This window comes from Rhinolophus hipposideros (assembly GCF_964194185.1).
Source record: "Rhinolophus hipposideros genome assembly, chromosome: 2".
In the NCBI taxonomy this organism is placed as follows: domain Eukaryota; kingdom Metazoa; phylum Chordata; class Mammalia; order Chiroptera; family Rhinolophidae; genus Rhinolophus; species Rhinolophus hipposideros.
In genome coordinates, this window is record NC_138048.1 from 62,305,678 (window position 1) to 62,322,977 (window position 17,300).

The window sequence follows — 17,300 nt, forward strand, 5'->3', positions numbered from 1 at the left end:
TTCCAGGCCAGGTGTATGTTCAGGTCTGGTCCGTGATGAAGGGCTCCCACTTCTGTGAGAATTAGGATGGAGGGGGGAGCAGACACGGGATGGTCATCGCAGAAGCAGGCTTTGCTGTAAAGCATTCCAGGCAGGAACAACGGTGCCCCGAGGTCCTCAGTTGGGGTGACGCACCATCCCACCCCAGCCCTCTTTTTCTACTCAGTCTTCCTAAAAACAGGTCAATATGTTCACACCTTTAAATCTTTGCTTTTTTCTCAGCCTGGGATTCCTTGGTCCTCTTTTGTCAAACAAAGCCATGTTTTTCTTGTTAAACTCAGTTCAGATGCTACCCTTTCTACAAAGCCTTTCTCTGCAAAGTCCTCGGAGTTCCTACAACCCTTTGCTTACACATCTATTTTAGGATTTATTTCCTTTTGCTTTGCGTATTATATTTGATTATTTTCTTATATTTCTGCTCATGAATATAAATGTCTTGAAGGAAGTAAATCATCTAATTTTTGTATACTTGATTATTCCTGGCTTAAGTAGTATGTCTTACGTAGCGTAGGTGCTTAATAAGTATCACACTACTCAGTCGACTCTTGGATAGTGCCTTATACATGATGCTCAATGAATATTTGTAGAAATCGGTGTTGTAGACTTATTTCATTGTGGTCATGGCAAAAAGGAATTTGATCGCTTCAAAAAGACAAAGTGGCATTGAGAAGAAACCTTTATGTGAAATGACTTTAGGAAAGCTAGAAAATAAGAATGCCCAGAATTTGGGGAATGGCCTAATGATGTGACAGCTCCTTTCCTACCCTCTTCCTGACTCATCACCTAGAAATAGGACCTAGCATCGAAAATAAATGAGTCCAGGGGGGCACAGAAAGGCTCAGCTGACAGAAACCTTATCTTGCACTAATGGTTGCCTGCACTGTTGTGCGTCAGATTTCTTTTAATAACTTTTTTTTCTGATTATAAAAATAATGCATGCAGAAAGGCACAATAAAGAAACCAAAATCTGCCTGCACTGTATTGTGGCGGTGTATTTTCCAAACCTGGCTACAGCAGCATCTCCCATCCTACCTGCTTTCCTACAGTGTGACCTTGGCACTCCTATCTAGAGGTGGAGTCTGTTTCTCTACTCCCTCGAATTTGAGTGGACTCTGTGTGACTATTTTGACCAGTAAAATATGGTGACACTGTGCCACTTCTGCCGAAAGCCCTTTTGTGGAGTAGTTCACACTTCCTGCCTCTCAGAAGCCAGCCACTATGTAAGCAGTGCAATTATCTTTCGACCACCATGCTAAGATTTACAGGCCACGTTGAGAGTTCCTGGAGGATGAGATACAATGTGGAGATAGAGGGAGGCCACGGAGTACCACGGCATCAGATGTGTCAGTGGAGAAGCCATTTTAGAACCTCCAGCTTCAGCCATCCCAGCTGATGTCACATAAATAAAAGATGAACCACCAGCTGAGCCTTTTCCAAATCCCTGAGCAAAATACAATGGTGTTTTTTGAAGCCACTGCATTTTAGGGCGGTTACACAACACTACCGAAGCACCTATCACCCTCAAGTAGCCGAAGTTATATTGCTATATTCTTTCTACCTTTTCTAAGCATATATTTTTTCAGTTATCAAAAACATTCATGCTTTTTTGTTAGAAATCCAAATAGCACTTAAATCTAGAAAACGTGGAGAGTGGAAATGCATCTTAATCACACCCTACAAAGGAGGCAACTGCTGTTAACAATTTGATCTATATTTCTCCAGGCTTTTCTTCTAAACACATAACAACATTTAAAATATTCATTAAAAACTAAATTGGGATAACATTCATACAATTTGTATGATCTCAACATGTGAATATTTTCTCATGTCAAATATTCTTCAAAAATGTGATTTTAATAGTTTTATAATATTTTCTTGTAGAGATTCACTTATTGGTTTCATTCAACAAATATTTACTGAGCATCTAGAAAATGACATGCACTGTTCTAGGAACTGACAGTACCATAGTGACAGTAAAACAGAAAACATCCCTGTCCTCATGGAGTTTACATTCTACTGGGATAACAGGCATGTATGAAGTATGTAGTAAAGCACATAGAATCCAAACCCAGACAGCCTGATTCCAGACTTCTAGCGGTTCTCTCTCATCTCATCTCTTTAGCTTCAGTTGCTTCAGAAGTAAATGCACGTGCTGAACCAAGTGGTCTCTCAGGATCTTCCAGCTCCAGTTCTAGGACTTATGTAGATTGATAAATATGACCTGAAAAACTTGGCTCCTGATAACCTCATTAGAAGCATAGCTCCAGAACAATGCCCATTCCTTCTACTCCCATTAGGGAGATGGTATGTATTGGGGTTATAGTGGGGTAGGATGGGGAGGGGCTGGTTTACCCCTTCTCCTAGAATCTCCCGCTGGCCAGGCTCAGCGTTTTTCCTGGGCTCAGGCAAGCTCCCTCCCACCTCCTCAGATGGACTCGGCTTAGGAAGACTAAGCCAACTGCTGCCCAAGTGAGAACTATCAGAGCTAGTAACTGGTCTCACACAGCCATGGCACAGCCATCTTCCTGAAGGGAACCCCATCACCCACCCAGTCAGCACTGTGGGCACACAGTTGTTGGGGGAAACAGACTCACCTTGGAAACAGTTGGTTCTAGGGACTATGGAACACGGTTCTGACCTACTTTTTGTGTCCTTTACAAAGAATCTGGTGGGCTGCGGTCCTTGAGCAAGTCGGACCACTGGTGAGAGAAAATGTGTCAAAAGGCCCCCCTTGGGTCCTCTGCCACCTTCATCCCATAACCCCCATGGGCCTGTGAGAGAGGCTTTCCCTCCAAGCCCTCTAGAAACTTTGGCCACCCACTTCTCCTTCAGGTCTTACTGATCCAAGCCATCTCTTGTCTCCCAGCTTCCCAATACCTGGACTCCAGTCCCCTCAGGTTTTTATCTTATCCCCCCCCCAAAAAAAAACTATTTATGGAGCGTCTGTTAAGTGTCAGGCACTATGCTGGGCACTGGAGACAAAACACAGACATGGAGCTTATGGCTGAAGAAGAGACTTTAAACATTTGCTCTCTGCATCTGTCTCGTTCTCTCCCTCCCTCCTCCTCCATGACTGTCTATCATTCCATGCAACCAGCATGCTGAGAGCAGCCAGGACCTCTCATCACCGGGGAGGTGACTGGACCAGCTCTGCCCTAGGTCATAGAGACACCCTTTCCTCCTGTCTGTGGTGTTCTCTACCTGGGAGGGAAAGGGGTGTCACTTGTTCTCATCTTGATTGTGGTAAGATCTTAAGGTATAATATAAAGATGTGGGCCCAGGGGCTGCTGCCAAAAAGGTCTCAGGGTGTTGGGCCTCCCCCAGACCAACGATAGGAGTCCTCAGGCATCAGACTGTCCTCAGGGAGAAATGGCCAAAGCCTTGAAGAAATCAATGAAAGGGTATTGCCCAGAGCAGCCTCGGTATTCATTTCCTTTGAGAGCCCATTAGCTGGTCAAGATTGCAAGGGCTGTGTCCTGGCCACATGCCATGTGACACAGCCCCTGGCATTCATATTTCGATAAACAAAGCAGTGTTTGGCTGAGAAGTGATACCTTTGGAGGTACATACCATCTGCCAATTCCTAAGGATGATAGGGTTCTGCCCATAATTACCCCACCCCAGTAGAGCCATGTTACACTCACAGAAAGACCCCCGTCCCTTTGCTTTCAATGCTTTGTCCTTGGCCAGTACTGGAGTCACTCAGAAAAGGATGCCTGAAGAAAGCTGCTGCTCCATCTCCCAGAAAATCTGTTGACAACAATGTCTACTAGATAACAGTCCACGCAACAAATCCCTTTCAGAATGTGGTATTGGGAAAATTCTCTGCTTCTCAGCGAGCGTTCTGGAACATGTCATTTCTCCCTTTTTATTTTAGCTGACAGGAAGCTTGGGCACTTGTGCTAGATAAGTACATTTATCTGTTTATTTTCCTTATCCTTCATAAGATTTTAGGCCTTTTGAGTGTCTTCAATATAGTTAATATTTTTTAATAAAAGCTGCATAAATCTTGTTTAGATAAGACTCGGCTGAGCAGAATGAAGACATTGTTCTGGTTTGATGAATAAGTCTACTGCCCGGAGCTCTTTGAAGGTTGATGCGCTGGCGTGTGGGTATGCCTGCGTGTGTGTGGAGAGGGTGTTGGATGCCCTTTGCCACACTCTTCAGACACCAAGCCTCCTACTGAGCCCCGGGTTAATACTCCTTGGGGCCCAGCAATGGCATGGAGTGTCTTCTGCTGCCCCACTCCTTTTCTTCAAAGCAGAGGTTGAACGAAAGCAGGTATCTGTGGGAACTTCACTGGAACACTCAGCAGAATTCTAGATGCCAAGTTCATTGCAAACTGTCAGACATATCATCATTTCCCCACCTACAAAGCCTGGAGACGTAGAGAGTCAGTGGTTATAGAGTGTTGGTGGGGAACAATCAAAATGGATGCTCTGGAGAATGAAAGAAGGTGTGATTAGTACTAAAATGTGCAAAGCAGGTCATGTCCTCTCACTCGGCTCTTGCCCTTGCTGCCTGGATGTGGTCTCTGAGACTGAGCCTTCCCTCCCTGGGGCTCGAACCCTCCCCCAGAAATAGCTGCAGTCCTTTGGGGACTTCACCTAACTGTCTAGGGGCAGTCGGGCCTCTGTGCTTGTTCCATTCACTCCTATGAGGAACTGGAGCGCATTGTGCAAAGTAAACACAAACATAAGAAATAAAAATCTCTCTCCCCAGGGCTTCTGGTCCCACCCTGCTACTTACTGTGTGATCTTGGGCAACTCATTCAACCTCTCAAAACCAGTGTAAAATGGAGTGATATTATTTCACTCATTCAGTAATGATTCAGCACCCACTAAGTGTCAGGCGCTGTGCTAATGTCCATCTCAAGATCACAATCACAGAAGAAAAGGCTAGAGTTCTCTTGGGGACAAACTGGTTATCACCTAAGTTCAAATCCTGGCTCCACCAGTTTTCTAACGTTGGGTAAAAGTACCTGTCCTGTCCGAGCCTCAGTTTTCCTATCTGTAAAGTGGAGACAACAGCTTCTACCCCATAAGACACTTTGTATATTGAGCATCTGGCACACAGAGGGTGGTCAAATCTGGGTCCTTCCCTTTCCCTCCAGTCCCCCGTGGAGGAACAAACCCTGCAAAATCTTTTTCACAAGCTCTGCCTCAGAGAGGGTCTGGATGATAACATAGTAATTCCCGCTCTTTGCCAAAGCTTACTGTGTGCTAAGGGCTTTCCGCCCACAACATCATTCAGCTCTCACAAAGGCTGACTGAGTGAGCCATGCAGATTCTAGATAAAAGATGTTGATTGAATTAGTTATCTATCGATCTTATTGTGTAACAAATTACCTCAAAACTTGGCTATTTAAAACAACAGCACTTATTATCTCACAGTTACTGTGGGTCAGGGATCTGTGAGCAGCTTAGCTGGGTGCCTCAGATTCAAGGTTTTTCATGATGTTATGATCAAGTTGTTGGCTGGGGCTGCAAGTAGCATCTGAAGGTGCTATGGATACCAGGACTGGAAAGAACCCAAGTGGCACTCAGAGAGTTAGGAGAGTCAGCTGTATTATGCTGGTGGGCTCAGCAGGATCCTTCCCCAAAGACTGAGCCCCTAGCAAGGTTTTGAGCAGATTTTCATGGGTTGGGGACTTTTTTGAGTTGGGGAAGTGGTACAAGTCGTCTGGTGATTGGCTCGGGGTGTGGCTTGGAGGGGGTTATGCGGAAGTGGGCTGGGGCTTAGGCTGGGGACCTCTCTCTCTGCTTGGGCCAGTATCTTGGGTCAGTTCCACGTGGCAGGGAACCGTTTTAGGTCAGTTTCTCCATCAAAGGCTCCACGGGGGAGGTTCCACTTCAGCTCACTCATATGGCTATCTTCTGGCTTCATTTGTTCGGGGCTGTTGGCTGGAGGCCACCCTCGGTTCCTTGATACTTGGGCCTTTACATAGGGCCCCTCGAAACATAGCAGCTGACATCAATTACAGCAAGTGAGAGAGCACCCGACACGTAAGCTGCTGTCTTTTTGTAACCCAACCTCAGATGTGACAGCCCATCACTTTTGCCACATTCTATCTGTTAGAGGTAAGTCGTAGATCCAGCCTACTCTCAAGTGGCGGGGATTTCATGAGGAGTGAATGCCAGCAGTTGAGGACCATTGGAGTCATTTTAATGGTAACGTAGCACTGATGGGTAGGTGGCAAGGTTGGCAGTTTAACAAACAGAAAACAAAACAGTCACTCATCTTGGTGCTCTGGTGCAGGGCGACCACTGTGCCTAGAAGTGGTGGCCAGAACCCCAAGTCTTTCCTCGGAAGGGGGCTTTGACTCAGCACTCTGTCCTGTCCTCGGCGGAAGCCTTGATGGTGCCTGAGGAGGGAAGGTGGGCGGCCCAGTCTCTGCATCACCAAGTCTTTGTTCAGCTCTCACAACGACGGCTCAGGGCCAACTTGACGCCTAAGGCCTTGCCAGGATGTGATTAGTAATTTATTACTAATTTGATATTTGATCAGACTTCAGGTTCTTGCTTCCACGCATTTCTTCTTCATGACAACCCTATCCTTTAGATGCTATTATTGTTATTCTTTTTTTACAGACAGGGAAACTTCAGCTTAGAGAGCTCAAGTAATTGCCCCAAATACACAGTTAGTGACTTAACTGAGTTTCAAATTAATGTCCCTCTGATTCCAAAGATTTTGCTCTTTCCACCGACTCCCTGGCATTCATATTTTTCCAAAGATGCCTCTCCAGGTAAGTAAATGAACCAATGTGTTAGATGAGGATGTTTTGCATTGTCCATCTGTCTGCCGATTGGCTGATACTGAACTGTCTTGTGGCAATAATTGGCCAGCAAGTTCGTAGTTTGACAAAATATCTCCTGGAATGTGAGGATAGGACCATGTCATCAGCTCATCTTGTGGTTTGCAGGAAGATTTGGGCCCTGGTTGTCTAAAAGCTGTGCCAAATTAGGTCAAGTTAAAAGGGAGGGAACCAAGGTTCAGCTCTGCTTAATGCCACTTGGGGTTAGAAATTTCCTTATTAAGAGCCCATTCCTGCCAGTTTGATTCTAGGAGTTGATATGTGATAAGAGCTCCAGGGGACTGTTAACAGCTTGGAATCAATATTGAGCTTTTCCAACTTGGGCGAGAAATGTTTCCTGAAAGTAGAATCAAAGCTTAACAGTAGATCATTAAATGTTACAGATATTCCTAAACTGTTCTGAACCATTGTGACAACAGCAATGCCCTCCCCTCCCCCCCTCCCCCGCCCACCATAGCATTTCAAGCCTGTCTCTCCTCGGACATTCCATTTGATTGTGAGCTCCAAACTGCCGTTTACTGGGAAGAAACTGGCATAGAGTTCCCACAGGGTACCCAACAGGCAGATGGCTCTTTCATTTGAGGGAGAGGGAAGGTTGTCCTTTCTGTGTTCTGGATTGGCTATGCTCTGAGCCTGTCCCATGAATTAAGATCAGTCAGTCACTTTGCAAGGAGTCCAGAACATGACCCAGAACAGGATATAAATAATTCTGGAGGGAAAAGAGCATCTTGCCAGGAGCCTCTGCATCTGAGGGTGATTACTAAGAACTATTGTAATGCAAAGGTTACCTCATTCCAGGTAGGGAAAACAGGGCGAAATTCCCAGGACTCGAATTGTGTATCGCTCACAAGAAAGCAGCAAGAACATGTACCTCCCAAACCCTCTGCCAAAAACGACAGAGTCACCAGGACTGGATGCCTGTCGCTTTGGATGACCAGCGTCAGGTCCTTCTCTTCAGCCTGCAATACTGCGACTAAAAAAAAAAATTAAAAATAAAACCGCTTTCTGAAAGCATTTGCATTTGCATTGTTGGTATTTCTGCATTCTTTATTGGCTTCTGTTTGGGTTGCAGGCTTTAAACTCTACTGAGTTTTTTGGGTTTGTTTTCAATTTCAAGATACTTTGTCAAAACCTAGAATCGTGTGGCCGAATCGTGCGGCCAATCCTCTAATCCCCACAGGGATGGCTGATTTAATTCTCTGGTGTTCGTTAAGTGAGCCTTGCTCAGAGCTCCTGGAGCTGAGTGCCCCAGGTCCCAGGTCCATCACCAAGCCCCTCCTGGCTCCACTTTGGCCTCCTGGTCAGTGCAAGAAGCAGGAGTGACCCACAGGAGCCTTCGGCTTCTCTCTGCTGCCATCTGATCAATTGGATTCTCTTTCCATTCACTCACTTCTCCTTTGAGACAGCGTAAGGTTTAGGCTTCACCTTCTCATCTCCCCAGTCCTAAGAAGGGAAGCTTCTGTTTCCTCTCCTTACTATTCAGTCTTTCTTCCTTTTCGTTTTCCATTCCATTTCTCTCTCTCTCTCTCTCTCTCTCTCTCTCTCTCTCTCTCTCTCTCTCTCTTACACACACACACACACACACACACACACACGTTTGTTGCCCTGTCCAGAACTTGGTCCTCTCCAGCTACGCCTACAGCTTCTGGAATTCTCCGTAGGGGGCAGCTGCCATCTCTGGCATAGGTTGGGAGATTTTAGGATGAAGTGGGTGGCCCTTAGCCAGGAGAGTGTAATGCTCAGCTATGTCACTGAGGTGAGTCTGGACGGAGGGAACCCAGACAGGGTCTGCCTGATGAATGTCTTTGAGGCCCCCCCACTCCCTGGGAACTCTTACCAGCATGTGGAGTGCTCTCCAAGCTCACTTCAGCCCAGTGTTGAGGCTGGGTTCTGGGCCAGCTGAGGCTCCCTGAGCCAAACCAGCTCCTCTCTATCATCTTACCCTACCTGGCCTCTGTGCTCTACGACGCTGAATGTTGGGAGACCACCCACCCCCAACAGTTCAATGTCCTGGACAAGGATGGAAACTTCCTGCTCAATGAGGCCTTCCTGCCGTTCTCTGCAAATACTGGGCACAGCACTGGACCATTGGTGTTGCGTAGGGGGTGTGGTGGAACAGATACAGCGACACCTGCCACCCTCTGACCTTTTCCTCCACTTACAGGGCATCGGGTGTGCCCAGGGGACCAGCTGGCTCGGATGGAGCTCTTCCTGATGTTTGCCACCCTCCTCAGGACCTTTTGGTTCCAACTTCCAGAGGGGAGCCCAGACTTCAAGCTGGAGTGCATCTTTGGGGGCACTCTGCACCCCAGCCCCAGAAGATCTGTGCAGTGCTCCGTCTGAGCTGCTCCAGCCCAGGTCCTAGGGAGGAGGGCCTGTAGCCACCTGGGGGTCTGAAGACCTGTACCCTACAGTCCTTTCTCAGTGTCTCTCCGCTCCTGCAAAGTTGGAGAAGAACGGGTTCACCCAGCTCAGCTGCATATGGTTCCCCCAACACGAGCTCTGCAGAGTAACACTGTAGAGTATACTTGGTAAGGATTCTACAACAGTAGCTCAGTTTCGGCAGTTCAGTTCGTAAGGTAGGTTAGTAGTTATGATTTGGCAGGGAAGGATTTTACAAGGTTAGTTAAAGTTTGGCATTGATTCATTGCACAAGATTAATGTGGGAAGTCAAGTCTCACAAGGTAGCCGCTAAGTAGGTCCAGAGGGAACGGCATTCCAGCAAAACTGGGACTATACCAATGCATCCAAATACTATTGATGTTGGAGCCTGATAAACAGAGCACTGGACAGCTTATTTTCTGGCCTCTCCTGCCCTCTCCTGGCCAGAGGGAAGAACTGCAGGTCCCGGCAGACAGGACAGGGAAAGAGCTCCCCTAGTCTTTCCGTAGGAGGCAAAGCCAGCAGCCAATGCAACTGTTTCCAACAAGTTCTCCACCAACGACTCCCTTTACTTCCTCCCAAGGAGCCCCCAGTTTTGAAACATTGTGTCTCCAGACAAGTCTTGTTTATTTAAAAAGAACAACTTGTACTAAGGAAATGCAAATTAAAATCAAAATAAAGGGTGGGGGGTGGGAGGTGAGGGTAAGGGGATCAAATATATGGTGATGGAAGGAGAACTGACTCTGGGTGGTGAACACACAATGGGATTTATAGATGATGTAATACAGAATTGTACACCTGAAATCTATGTAATTTTACTAACAATTGTCACCCCAATAAATTTTTAAAAAATCAAAATAAGATATCCCTACGCACCTATTAGAACTGCTAAAAACAAAACCCGACAATCTCAAGTACTGGAAGTCTCACACACTGCTGGAGGGAATATAAAATGATACAACCACATTGGAGAACAGTTTGGTAATTTCTTGGACAATTAAAAATTATACCATGCAACCCAGCTGTCTCACACCTAGGTATTTAACCAAAAGAAATAAAAATATATTTTCATACCAAACTTACTGTATGAATTCATTTCTAGATAGTCTTGAAAAGGCAAAACTATAAGACATAAAACAGATAAGTGGTTGCCAGGGTCTGGGAGCAGGGTTATGGGTTGACAATAAAGGGACAGAAGGTTACTTTCTGGGGTGATGGAAATTTTCTGTATCTTGATTGTGGTGATAGATTAGTGGAAAAGAATGGAGAACCAGAAACAAATCCACACCTATATGGTCAATAAATCTATGACAAAGGAAGCCAGAATTTACAATGGGGTAAAGATAGTCTATTTATTATATGGTGTTGGGAACTCTGGACAGACACATGCAAAAGAATGAAACTGGGTCACTATCTTACACCATAAATAAGAATAAACTAAAACTAGATTAAAGACAAATGTAAGACCCCAAGCCATGAAACTCCTAGAAGAAAAAATAGGCAGTAAACTCTCTGATATTGCTTAGTTTCTATATATATGATATATGTCTCCTTAGGCAAGGGAAACAAAAGAGAAAAAAATGGGACTACATCAAACTAATGAGTTTTTGCACTGTGAAGGAAACCATCAACAAAACAAAAAGACAACCTGCTGAATGAGAGATGATACTTGCCAATGATATGTCTGATAAAGTGTTAATATCCCCAAGATCTGTAAAAAATTCATACAACTTAATACCCCCAAAACAAACAATCTGATTAAAAAATGGACAGAGGACCTGAATAGACATTTCTCTAAGGAGCACATACAGATGGCCAATAGACATATGAAAAGACGCCCAATGTCACTCATCAGCAGGCAAATGCAAATTACAACTATAGTGAGAGATCATCTCACAATCTGTCAGAATGGCTACCATCAAAAAAATCAGCAAACAATAAGTTAGCCTGACACACTTTTATGGATGCTGGTAGAAAACACAAGAATTTGGGGTCAGAGGTAAAAGACAATTTATTGCTCACCAGTGTCAGCATTTCTGTGTCGGTTCCCTGAGTTCCAATTCCCACAGGGCAAATAACTCAAAGAGGGTAAATGGCACCTGCACACTCAATGGGTTTCATTATAGGAGAGGAATGCTGACTCTAGAGAACTGGAATCTTTTATCATGGTCAGTAAGCCTGCCTTTGCTCTGTAGGACAATACTATCTCGTTCTTCCGACGTATTATAGACTGAATTGTGTCCTCTTAAAATTAAAAATTCGTATGTTGAACACCTACTCCCCAACGTGATGGTATTTGGAGCTGAGGCCTTTGGGAGATAATTAGGTATAGATGAGATAAGACAGTGGGGCCCTCCTGATGGGAATAGTGTCCTTATAAGAAGAGACACCAGAGAGCTTGCTCGCTCTCTCTCTACCACATAAGGACACAGGAAGAAGTCAGCAGTTTGCAACCAGGAAGACAGCTCTCTCCAGAACGTGACCCTGCTGGCACTTTGATCTCAGACTTCCAGCCTCCAGAACTGTGAGAAATAAATTTCTGTTGAGTAAGGCACCCAGTCTACGGCGTTTCCTTATGGCAGTCCAAAGACTCAGATGCAAGGAAACCCGCCCTTTGCTGTGCAGGAAAACATCTTCTTCTTCCAAGGTGGTTTGCTTGCTTACCGCTTACTATTAAATGGCGGATAACTCAAGTGCAGTGTTCTTCAGTTGGGATACACATCCCCTGCATGTTCAACATCCATCTGGCCCATGGCCTTGGAGAACAAGGGAACCCATGCAAACATGATGCTTGTGCTGCTTGTTGCGCCCTGGGTGACAGCCTTGTCTCTGACCCAGGAGTCTCCTGTTTCTGTCAGCATCCAAACTTACTAGCTTGCAAATAGACTAAAATCAAATCCCAAACTTGACACCTATGGTGTGGGGACAGAGCCAGGAGCGCAGTTTCCAGGCTCTCGGCCTCACATAGAAAGGGGCTGGCTCAGGTAGCAAATGGCCATCAACTGTAATTGGATGGCCATCAGCTGTGGCTAGTTGGCCGTCAGCTGTAAACAGCGAGCCATTGGCCACTAATATAACTGCCGTGGCTATGCTACCAGCGGATGGTGGCTGGCAAGCGCAGATTGCAGTTAGCAGGCGGATTACAGCTAGCAAGTGAGGTGGGTTGGCAGAGAAGCGGACGGTAGCCTGCGGATCATGTGGCTCCTGCTTCCTGTCCCAGCCGCCAGCGAGAATATAGTGGTATGACTCCCCTACCTATGACTCCGTGGGTGTTCCTTTCTGACCTCACCATGTCCTGCGTTCTTGTTCAGGGAGCGGGACCAGAGACCCTGCATGACACCCTGCATGACAAATGGCAAAGCCAAAGTGAATTTATTTTAGTTTCTCAAACAAGTGATGCCCTGGAAGACATCACAAATGCTATTCTCTTTATCTAAAACATTCGGCGCTGCTTTCCTCTTGGTGACCTCCATTAGTTTCTCTGGGAAGCCTTGCCCTCCGCCTCCCATTCCCTGTCCCTCGTCGGTGTTATTTCCTCCTCCTGTAAACTCCTACAGAGCCTTCTGCTCCACTGATCATAGCATTTCTCCCGGTGTATTGTACAGCACTGTTTATTTACTTGGTCTCTTCTCCCCCAATACAGTAGGGTCTCTGTGAGGTCGGAGACAGTGTCTTTTAAAACACATCCCAGGTTCAGTACACTGCCTGGCATACTGTAGGTACACATAGCAAGCATTTACAGAATGGGGTGCTATTATAGTGATATGCACAGAGCAGTATAAAAGCACAAAGGAAGGTCATGCAAATTAGAGTGAAGGTTTAGGGAAGGTCTTAAAGGAAACCAGAATGTGTCGCCCCAAAGTATACCTCTTTGACATAAAAGTTATTTTGAGCTGAAGGCAATTAAGAAGCAGTAATGCCGACATTGTTCCCACTTTTCTGCCTAAAAGCAGGAAATAAAGGTGTCTTTTCCTAGAGGCAGACCTTTTAAGCCCAGAGGCCAGAGAGCAGGAACCAGAGCAAGGTGCAAACAAACCTTGTTAAACAAACTCTTATCCTTCTAGTTAAGATAAGGAGTACGCAGGAAATAAAGGTGTCTTTTCCTAGAGGCAGACCCTTTAAGCCCAGAGGCCAGAGAGCAGGAACCAGAGCAAGGTGCAAACAAACCTTGTTAAACAAACTCTTATCCTTCTAGTTAAGATAAGGAGTACCCAGTCCTAGGCGGACTACCCCTTCACTCCACTGTCTTGTCAATTACTCACAAATTACTGTTTCATTGTCCGGAAGGTATACAAGCTTCCTGCTCTGGTCACTTTGTTTCATTCTCTTGTGAAGACTCCTCAGTACTTGCAAACATTGAATAAAATGTGTATCCTTTTCTCCCCTTCATTTGTCACTGCCAGTTACTTTTCAGACCTGGTTAGAGACCCTAAGAGGGTCCAGCAAACCTTTTTCCTCCTCCACAGCTGCTGTAGTTGTGTAGACAACTGCACAACGGTGGTTGGCCTGAAGACACGTCGGTTAGGTAGGCTGAGCGAGAAGGTAAAGGTGTCTCCAGGGGTGAGAAGGGTCTGAGGGAAGGATGGGGTGGCAGGAAATAAAGCTGAGTGACAGCAAGGGCTGACTCATGCAGCTTGGATTTTATCTATAATACAGATTTTCATTTCATGCTTAGACTTTTTGTTAAAGACATGAGGCACATCCTTTTACGTGCCATCATGAAATGGCGAGGCGCAGAAAAACCGAGTGGTAATTTAAGAAATCTTGGGTTGCAATGCTGTTTCCTCCACTCACTTTCTGAACCTCTGAGCCACTGCAAAACAGTAAAAATACCAACCTCAAGGGTTTGGGGTGGGGATTAATACAATAAGTTTAGGGAAAGTGCCTGGTGCAGGGCATTACTCAGTAAAGGCTAGTTTTCCCTCCGGGCCTCACCTGCAAACGGGTTGGAGGCTCCTCGGCGCAGGGGTGCGGGGGACGGGCGCCCGCCGGCGCGGCCCGGGGCCTCGGGGCGTCGTGCCTCGGCTCGGCCGCGCGGTGGCGCTCCAGGCCGCTACTCGGGGCTCTGCGCTTCCGCCTTCGCCCCGGAAGTGCTTCCGCGCAGGGGTGGTAAGGTCGGGCCATGGTGGGGCAGAGGTTGGGAAGATGGCGTTGCGAGGCTGGGCGCACAGAGGCTGGGGCTGCGGCCAGGCCTGGGCTCCCCCCGGGGGCGGCCGCACTTACGAGGCGCTTGCCGCGGCCCTCGCCCCGCCGCGGCTGCTCGGACGCAGGTAATGACCGCCGCCGCCGGCTGCTTGCCGCTCGGACCCTTGGCTCCGGCCGCCCGCCCGCCCCCGCCTCTCTCGCGCCCCGAGGTGCCCTCGCCTCCGCCCGGCCCTCGCTTCCCGCCGCGCACCCCACACGGTCGCCTGTGCCGTCGGGAGCGACTCGCCGGGAAGGGGAACTAAGCCGAGGGCTGCGACCCTGCGGGGAAGGTGCCGGGCCCGTTACCAGCGCGCTTTTGACCTTATTATTCGCGAAGCGTTCTTTTTAAAGTAGAGCTGACATGCAATAGTGTGTCAGTGTTAGGTGTGCAGCACCGATTCCGCATCCGTGCGCCTGACAGCGGGCACGACGAGGTGCCTAGGAGCCGTCAGCCCCCGTGCGCGGTCGGCAGGTTGCGGGCCACGTGCCCGCGCTGGGCGTCACGTGCCCGCGCTGGGCGTCACGTGCCCGCGCTGGGCGTCACGTGCCCGCGCTGGGCGTCACGTGCCCGCGCCTCACTCGGTTTGCACCTGGAGGTTTGTACCTGGTACACGCGTGCCGCCGCCTCCTCTTCACTCCTTTTCACCCATCCCTCCACGTCTTTTGTAGTGGAACTGTCACACAACCGGTAGAATAGTAGAGCTGAGGTTTCATCTTCGGTCAGCCTTCATCAAACGTGCGCTCAACAAATTACCTCCTTTAGCGTTTCGAGAGCGAAGGGAGGATGGGGTCAGACGAGGACATCCCTTTGGCCTCCTGCCGTCGTAGGAGAAGCTTTTCTGTTGAAGCATTGGGACCGTGGCACGTTTGGATTGCAGACGATTTGGAAAGAAAAATTAGTCTTCCCGAGTAGAAGCTGTATGAAGACTGTGGTTTATCAGTATTTGCTGCTTTTGCATTTTAGTAATTCGATTCTAAATGGGGAGAAGAGAGAAGTCCCTCAGCTGTCCAAGATTCTGACATGTATTAGACTCTGCTTTTTGTTCGTTGTTTTTAAATCCATAGTTTCCGCCCAGTTTCTGACTTGGTTAGATTGTGCCTTGGAATCCGCGGGCATCGGTGGTAGTAGCGAGGAACTAGGGTATTTATTAACACCGGGGGCCCCAGCTGGTGGTAAATAATTGAGGCTCCAGTGTGGTGGAGTAATTAATCTTAAGGATCACCCGGAATGTTCGTAGACTATATTATTTCCCAGGCCCCACCCTCAGAAGGAGGGGGAGGGGGAGAACCTGTAGTTCTAAGAAGTACTCCCAGTGAATCAGTTCCGGGATTTGTGAAAAAATGCATACATTGTACCTTAACTTCATGGTGCACTGTAACTGTTCCTTAACTGCACGATACATTGTAACATGAAATGTGAGGCACTAATCTTAAACTCCTGGGGAGATGGAGCATGAGGAGGGTCATGTGGAAGTGGTGATAGATTTCAGTAGTCCTGATTCCATTGTCTTCTCCAAATCCCAGTTGAAATTGCATGTTTGACGGGGAAGAAAAATACTATGGCAACAAGTGTATTAAATTAAATAATAAAGATATGCATTAGGAAGGGAAAGCAAAAGAAAAATGATTGAGGAACCTCCACTAAAAATTGGAGACCATTTGAAAAAAAACGAAGAAAGATGTGATGTTGATTGAGCATCTAAGTTTTTAGTGTTTGCTATTTTTGTGTAGTTTGAAACCGACAGTTTTGTGGTTGCATAGAAGTTTGCGTTCCAAGAGGATGCAGGTAGGTAAGGCTGAAATGGAATGTATGCCTACTTGCCTCTGGAAATAAGGACTTGATAGGGAGCATGAGTGACCATATATCACTATTAGGTTTGCTTTGACTTCTTGTGCTTCTGAAATTATTATGCAGAAGAATGAAGTTAGAGATACGGTTAAAAAGCAGAGTTCTGGGCCCATTCATTATTCTGAATAGACCTGAAGAGTTTGTATTTTTTAGGAGCAGTGCAGGTGGTGATAGAAACATTGGGCAAACAGCAGGCTCAAGACAGCCCGCCAGCCAAGCAGTTTTTACGTTTTTAAAGTGTTGCAAAACAAAATAATATGCAACAGATTTAAGTTGTTCTTCACATTGACTGAAATGCAGAGGGTGCCAAAAACATATATACAGTTTTAAGGAAGGAAAAAACTGTATTAAAGTTGTAATACTCAATATATACCAATAATAAAAGATGAATACAAGTCATGTATATACATTTTTTTGGCACCCCAGTACCGTGTTTCCCCGAAAATAAGACCTTGCTGGACAATCAGCTCTAATGCATCTTTTGGAGCAAAAATTAATATAAGACCCAGTATTATATTATTTTAGACCCGGTCTTATAATAAAATAAGACTGGGTCTTACATTAATTTTTGCTCTAAAAGACGCTTCAGAGCTGATTGTCCGGCCAGGTGTTTTCGGGGAAACACGGTATTTACTATCTGGCCCTTTACAGAAAAAGGAAAATCTCACTTAGGCTCTGTAGAAGTTTTACCATTATCAAACTTCTGTCCGCACTTCTGAAAAATGGTTTAGGCTTGAACGAGTCTGCATAATTTGTCAGTTGTATGGAGTTATCTAATAGAAGAAAATAGTTGATTGTAGCACTTACATGGAGCTTAAATTTTTTCCATTGGGATGTCAGTCCTAACATATATTTAGTTAAAATACTTGACAAATTAGTAAATCAAGTATTTTCAATTATTTTCCCTGTTTAATTCAACATCTGTTAACTCAGGATGGGTTTTAAGAAAATAATTTTGGCATGCAAGAGTTTATGTAGACTTCCCCCTCCCCTAAATACTTCAAATACATCTTATTTTCTTTTGAGTGAAGT

At 46.3% G+C, this 17,300-nt stretch overlaps 2 protein-coding genes and 1 pseudogene across 8 annotated transcripts in view; 2 read left to right on the top strand and 1 right to left on the bottom strand.

Annotated features, from left to right (window-relative positions):
* Positions 1-3,683: 3,683 nt before the first annotated feature.
* On the bottom strand, positions 3,684-15,270 carry LOC308510130 (uncharacterized protein; the record flags this gene model as incomplete). The annotated part of the gene is made up of 3 exons (XM_081079143.1): positions 3,684-4,478; positions 14,171-14,760; positions 15,174-15,270. 3 exons carry the CDS (start codon positions 15,268-15,270, stop codon positions 4,434-4,436), a joined length of 732 nt encoding a protein of 243 aa, XP_080935269.1. The 3' UTR covers positions 3,684-4,433.
* LOC308506325 (cytochrome P450 2D9-like) lies at positions 4,486-9,323 on the top strand (annotated as a pseudogene). The gene is made up of 3 exons: positions 4,486-4,495; positions 8,736-8,918; positions 9,018-9,323. The product of its transcript is annotated as a cytochrome P450 2D9-like (transcript).
* PARL (presenilin associated rhomboid like) overlaps positions 14,280-17,300 on the top strand; it is a 30,904-nt gene continuing 27,883 nt past the window's right edge. For 4 of the 6 annotated variants that reach the window (XM_081062863.1, XM_081062862.1, XM_081062865.1 and 1 more), the window contains exon 1: positions 14,353-14,505. Coding sequence is in view for 1 of the 6 variants with exons in the window: in XM_081062860.1 (XP_080918986.1) it covers positions 14,381-14,505 (125 nt within the window). In the remaining 5 variants the exon portion in view is untranslated. Of the gene's footprint in view, positions 14,506-17,300 lie in introns of all 6 variants that reach the window. The other 2 variants (XM_081062860.1, XM_081062861.1) reach the window with 2 other exon arrangements.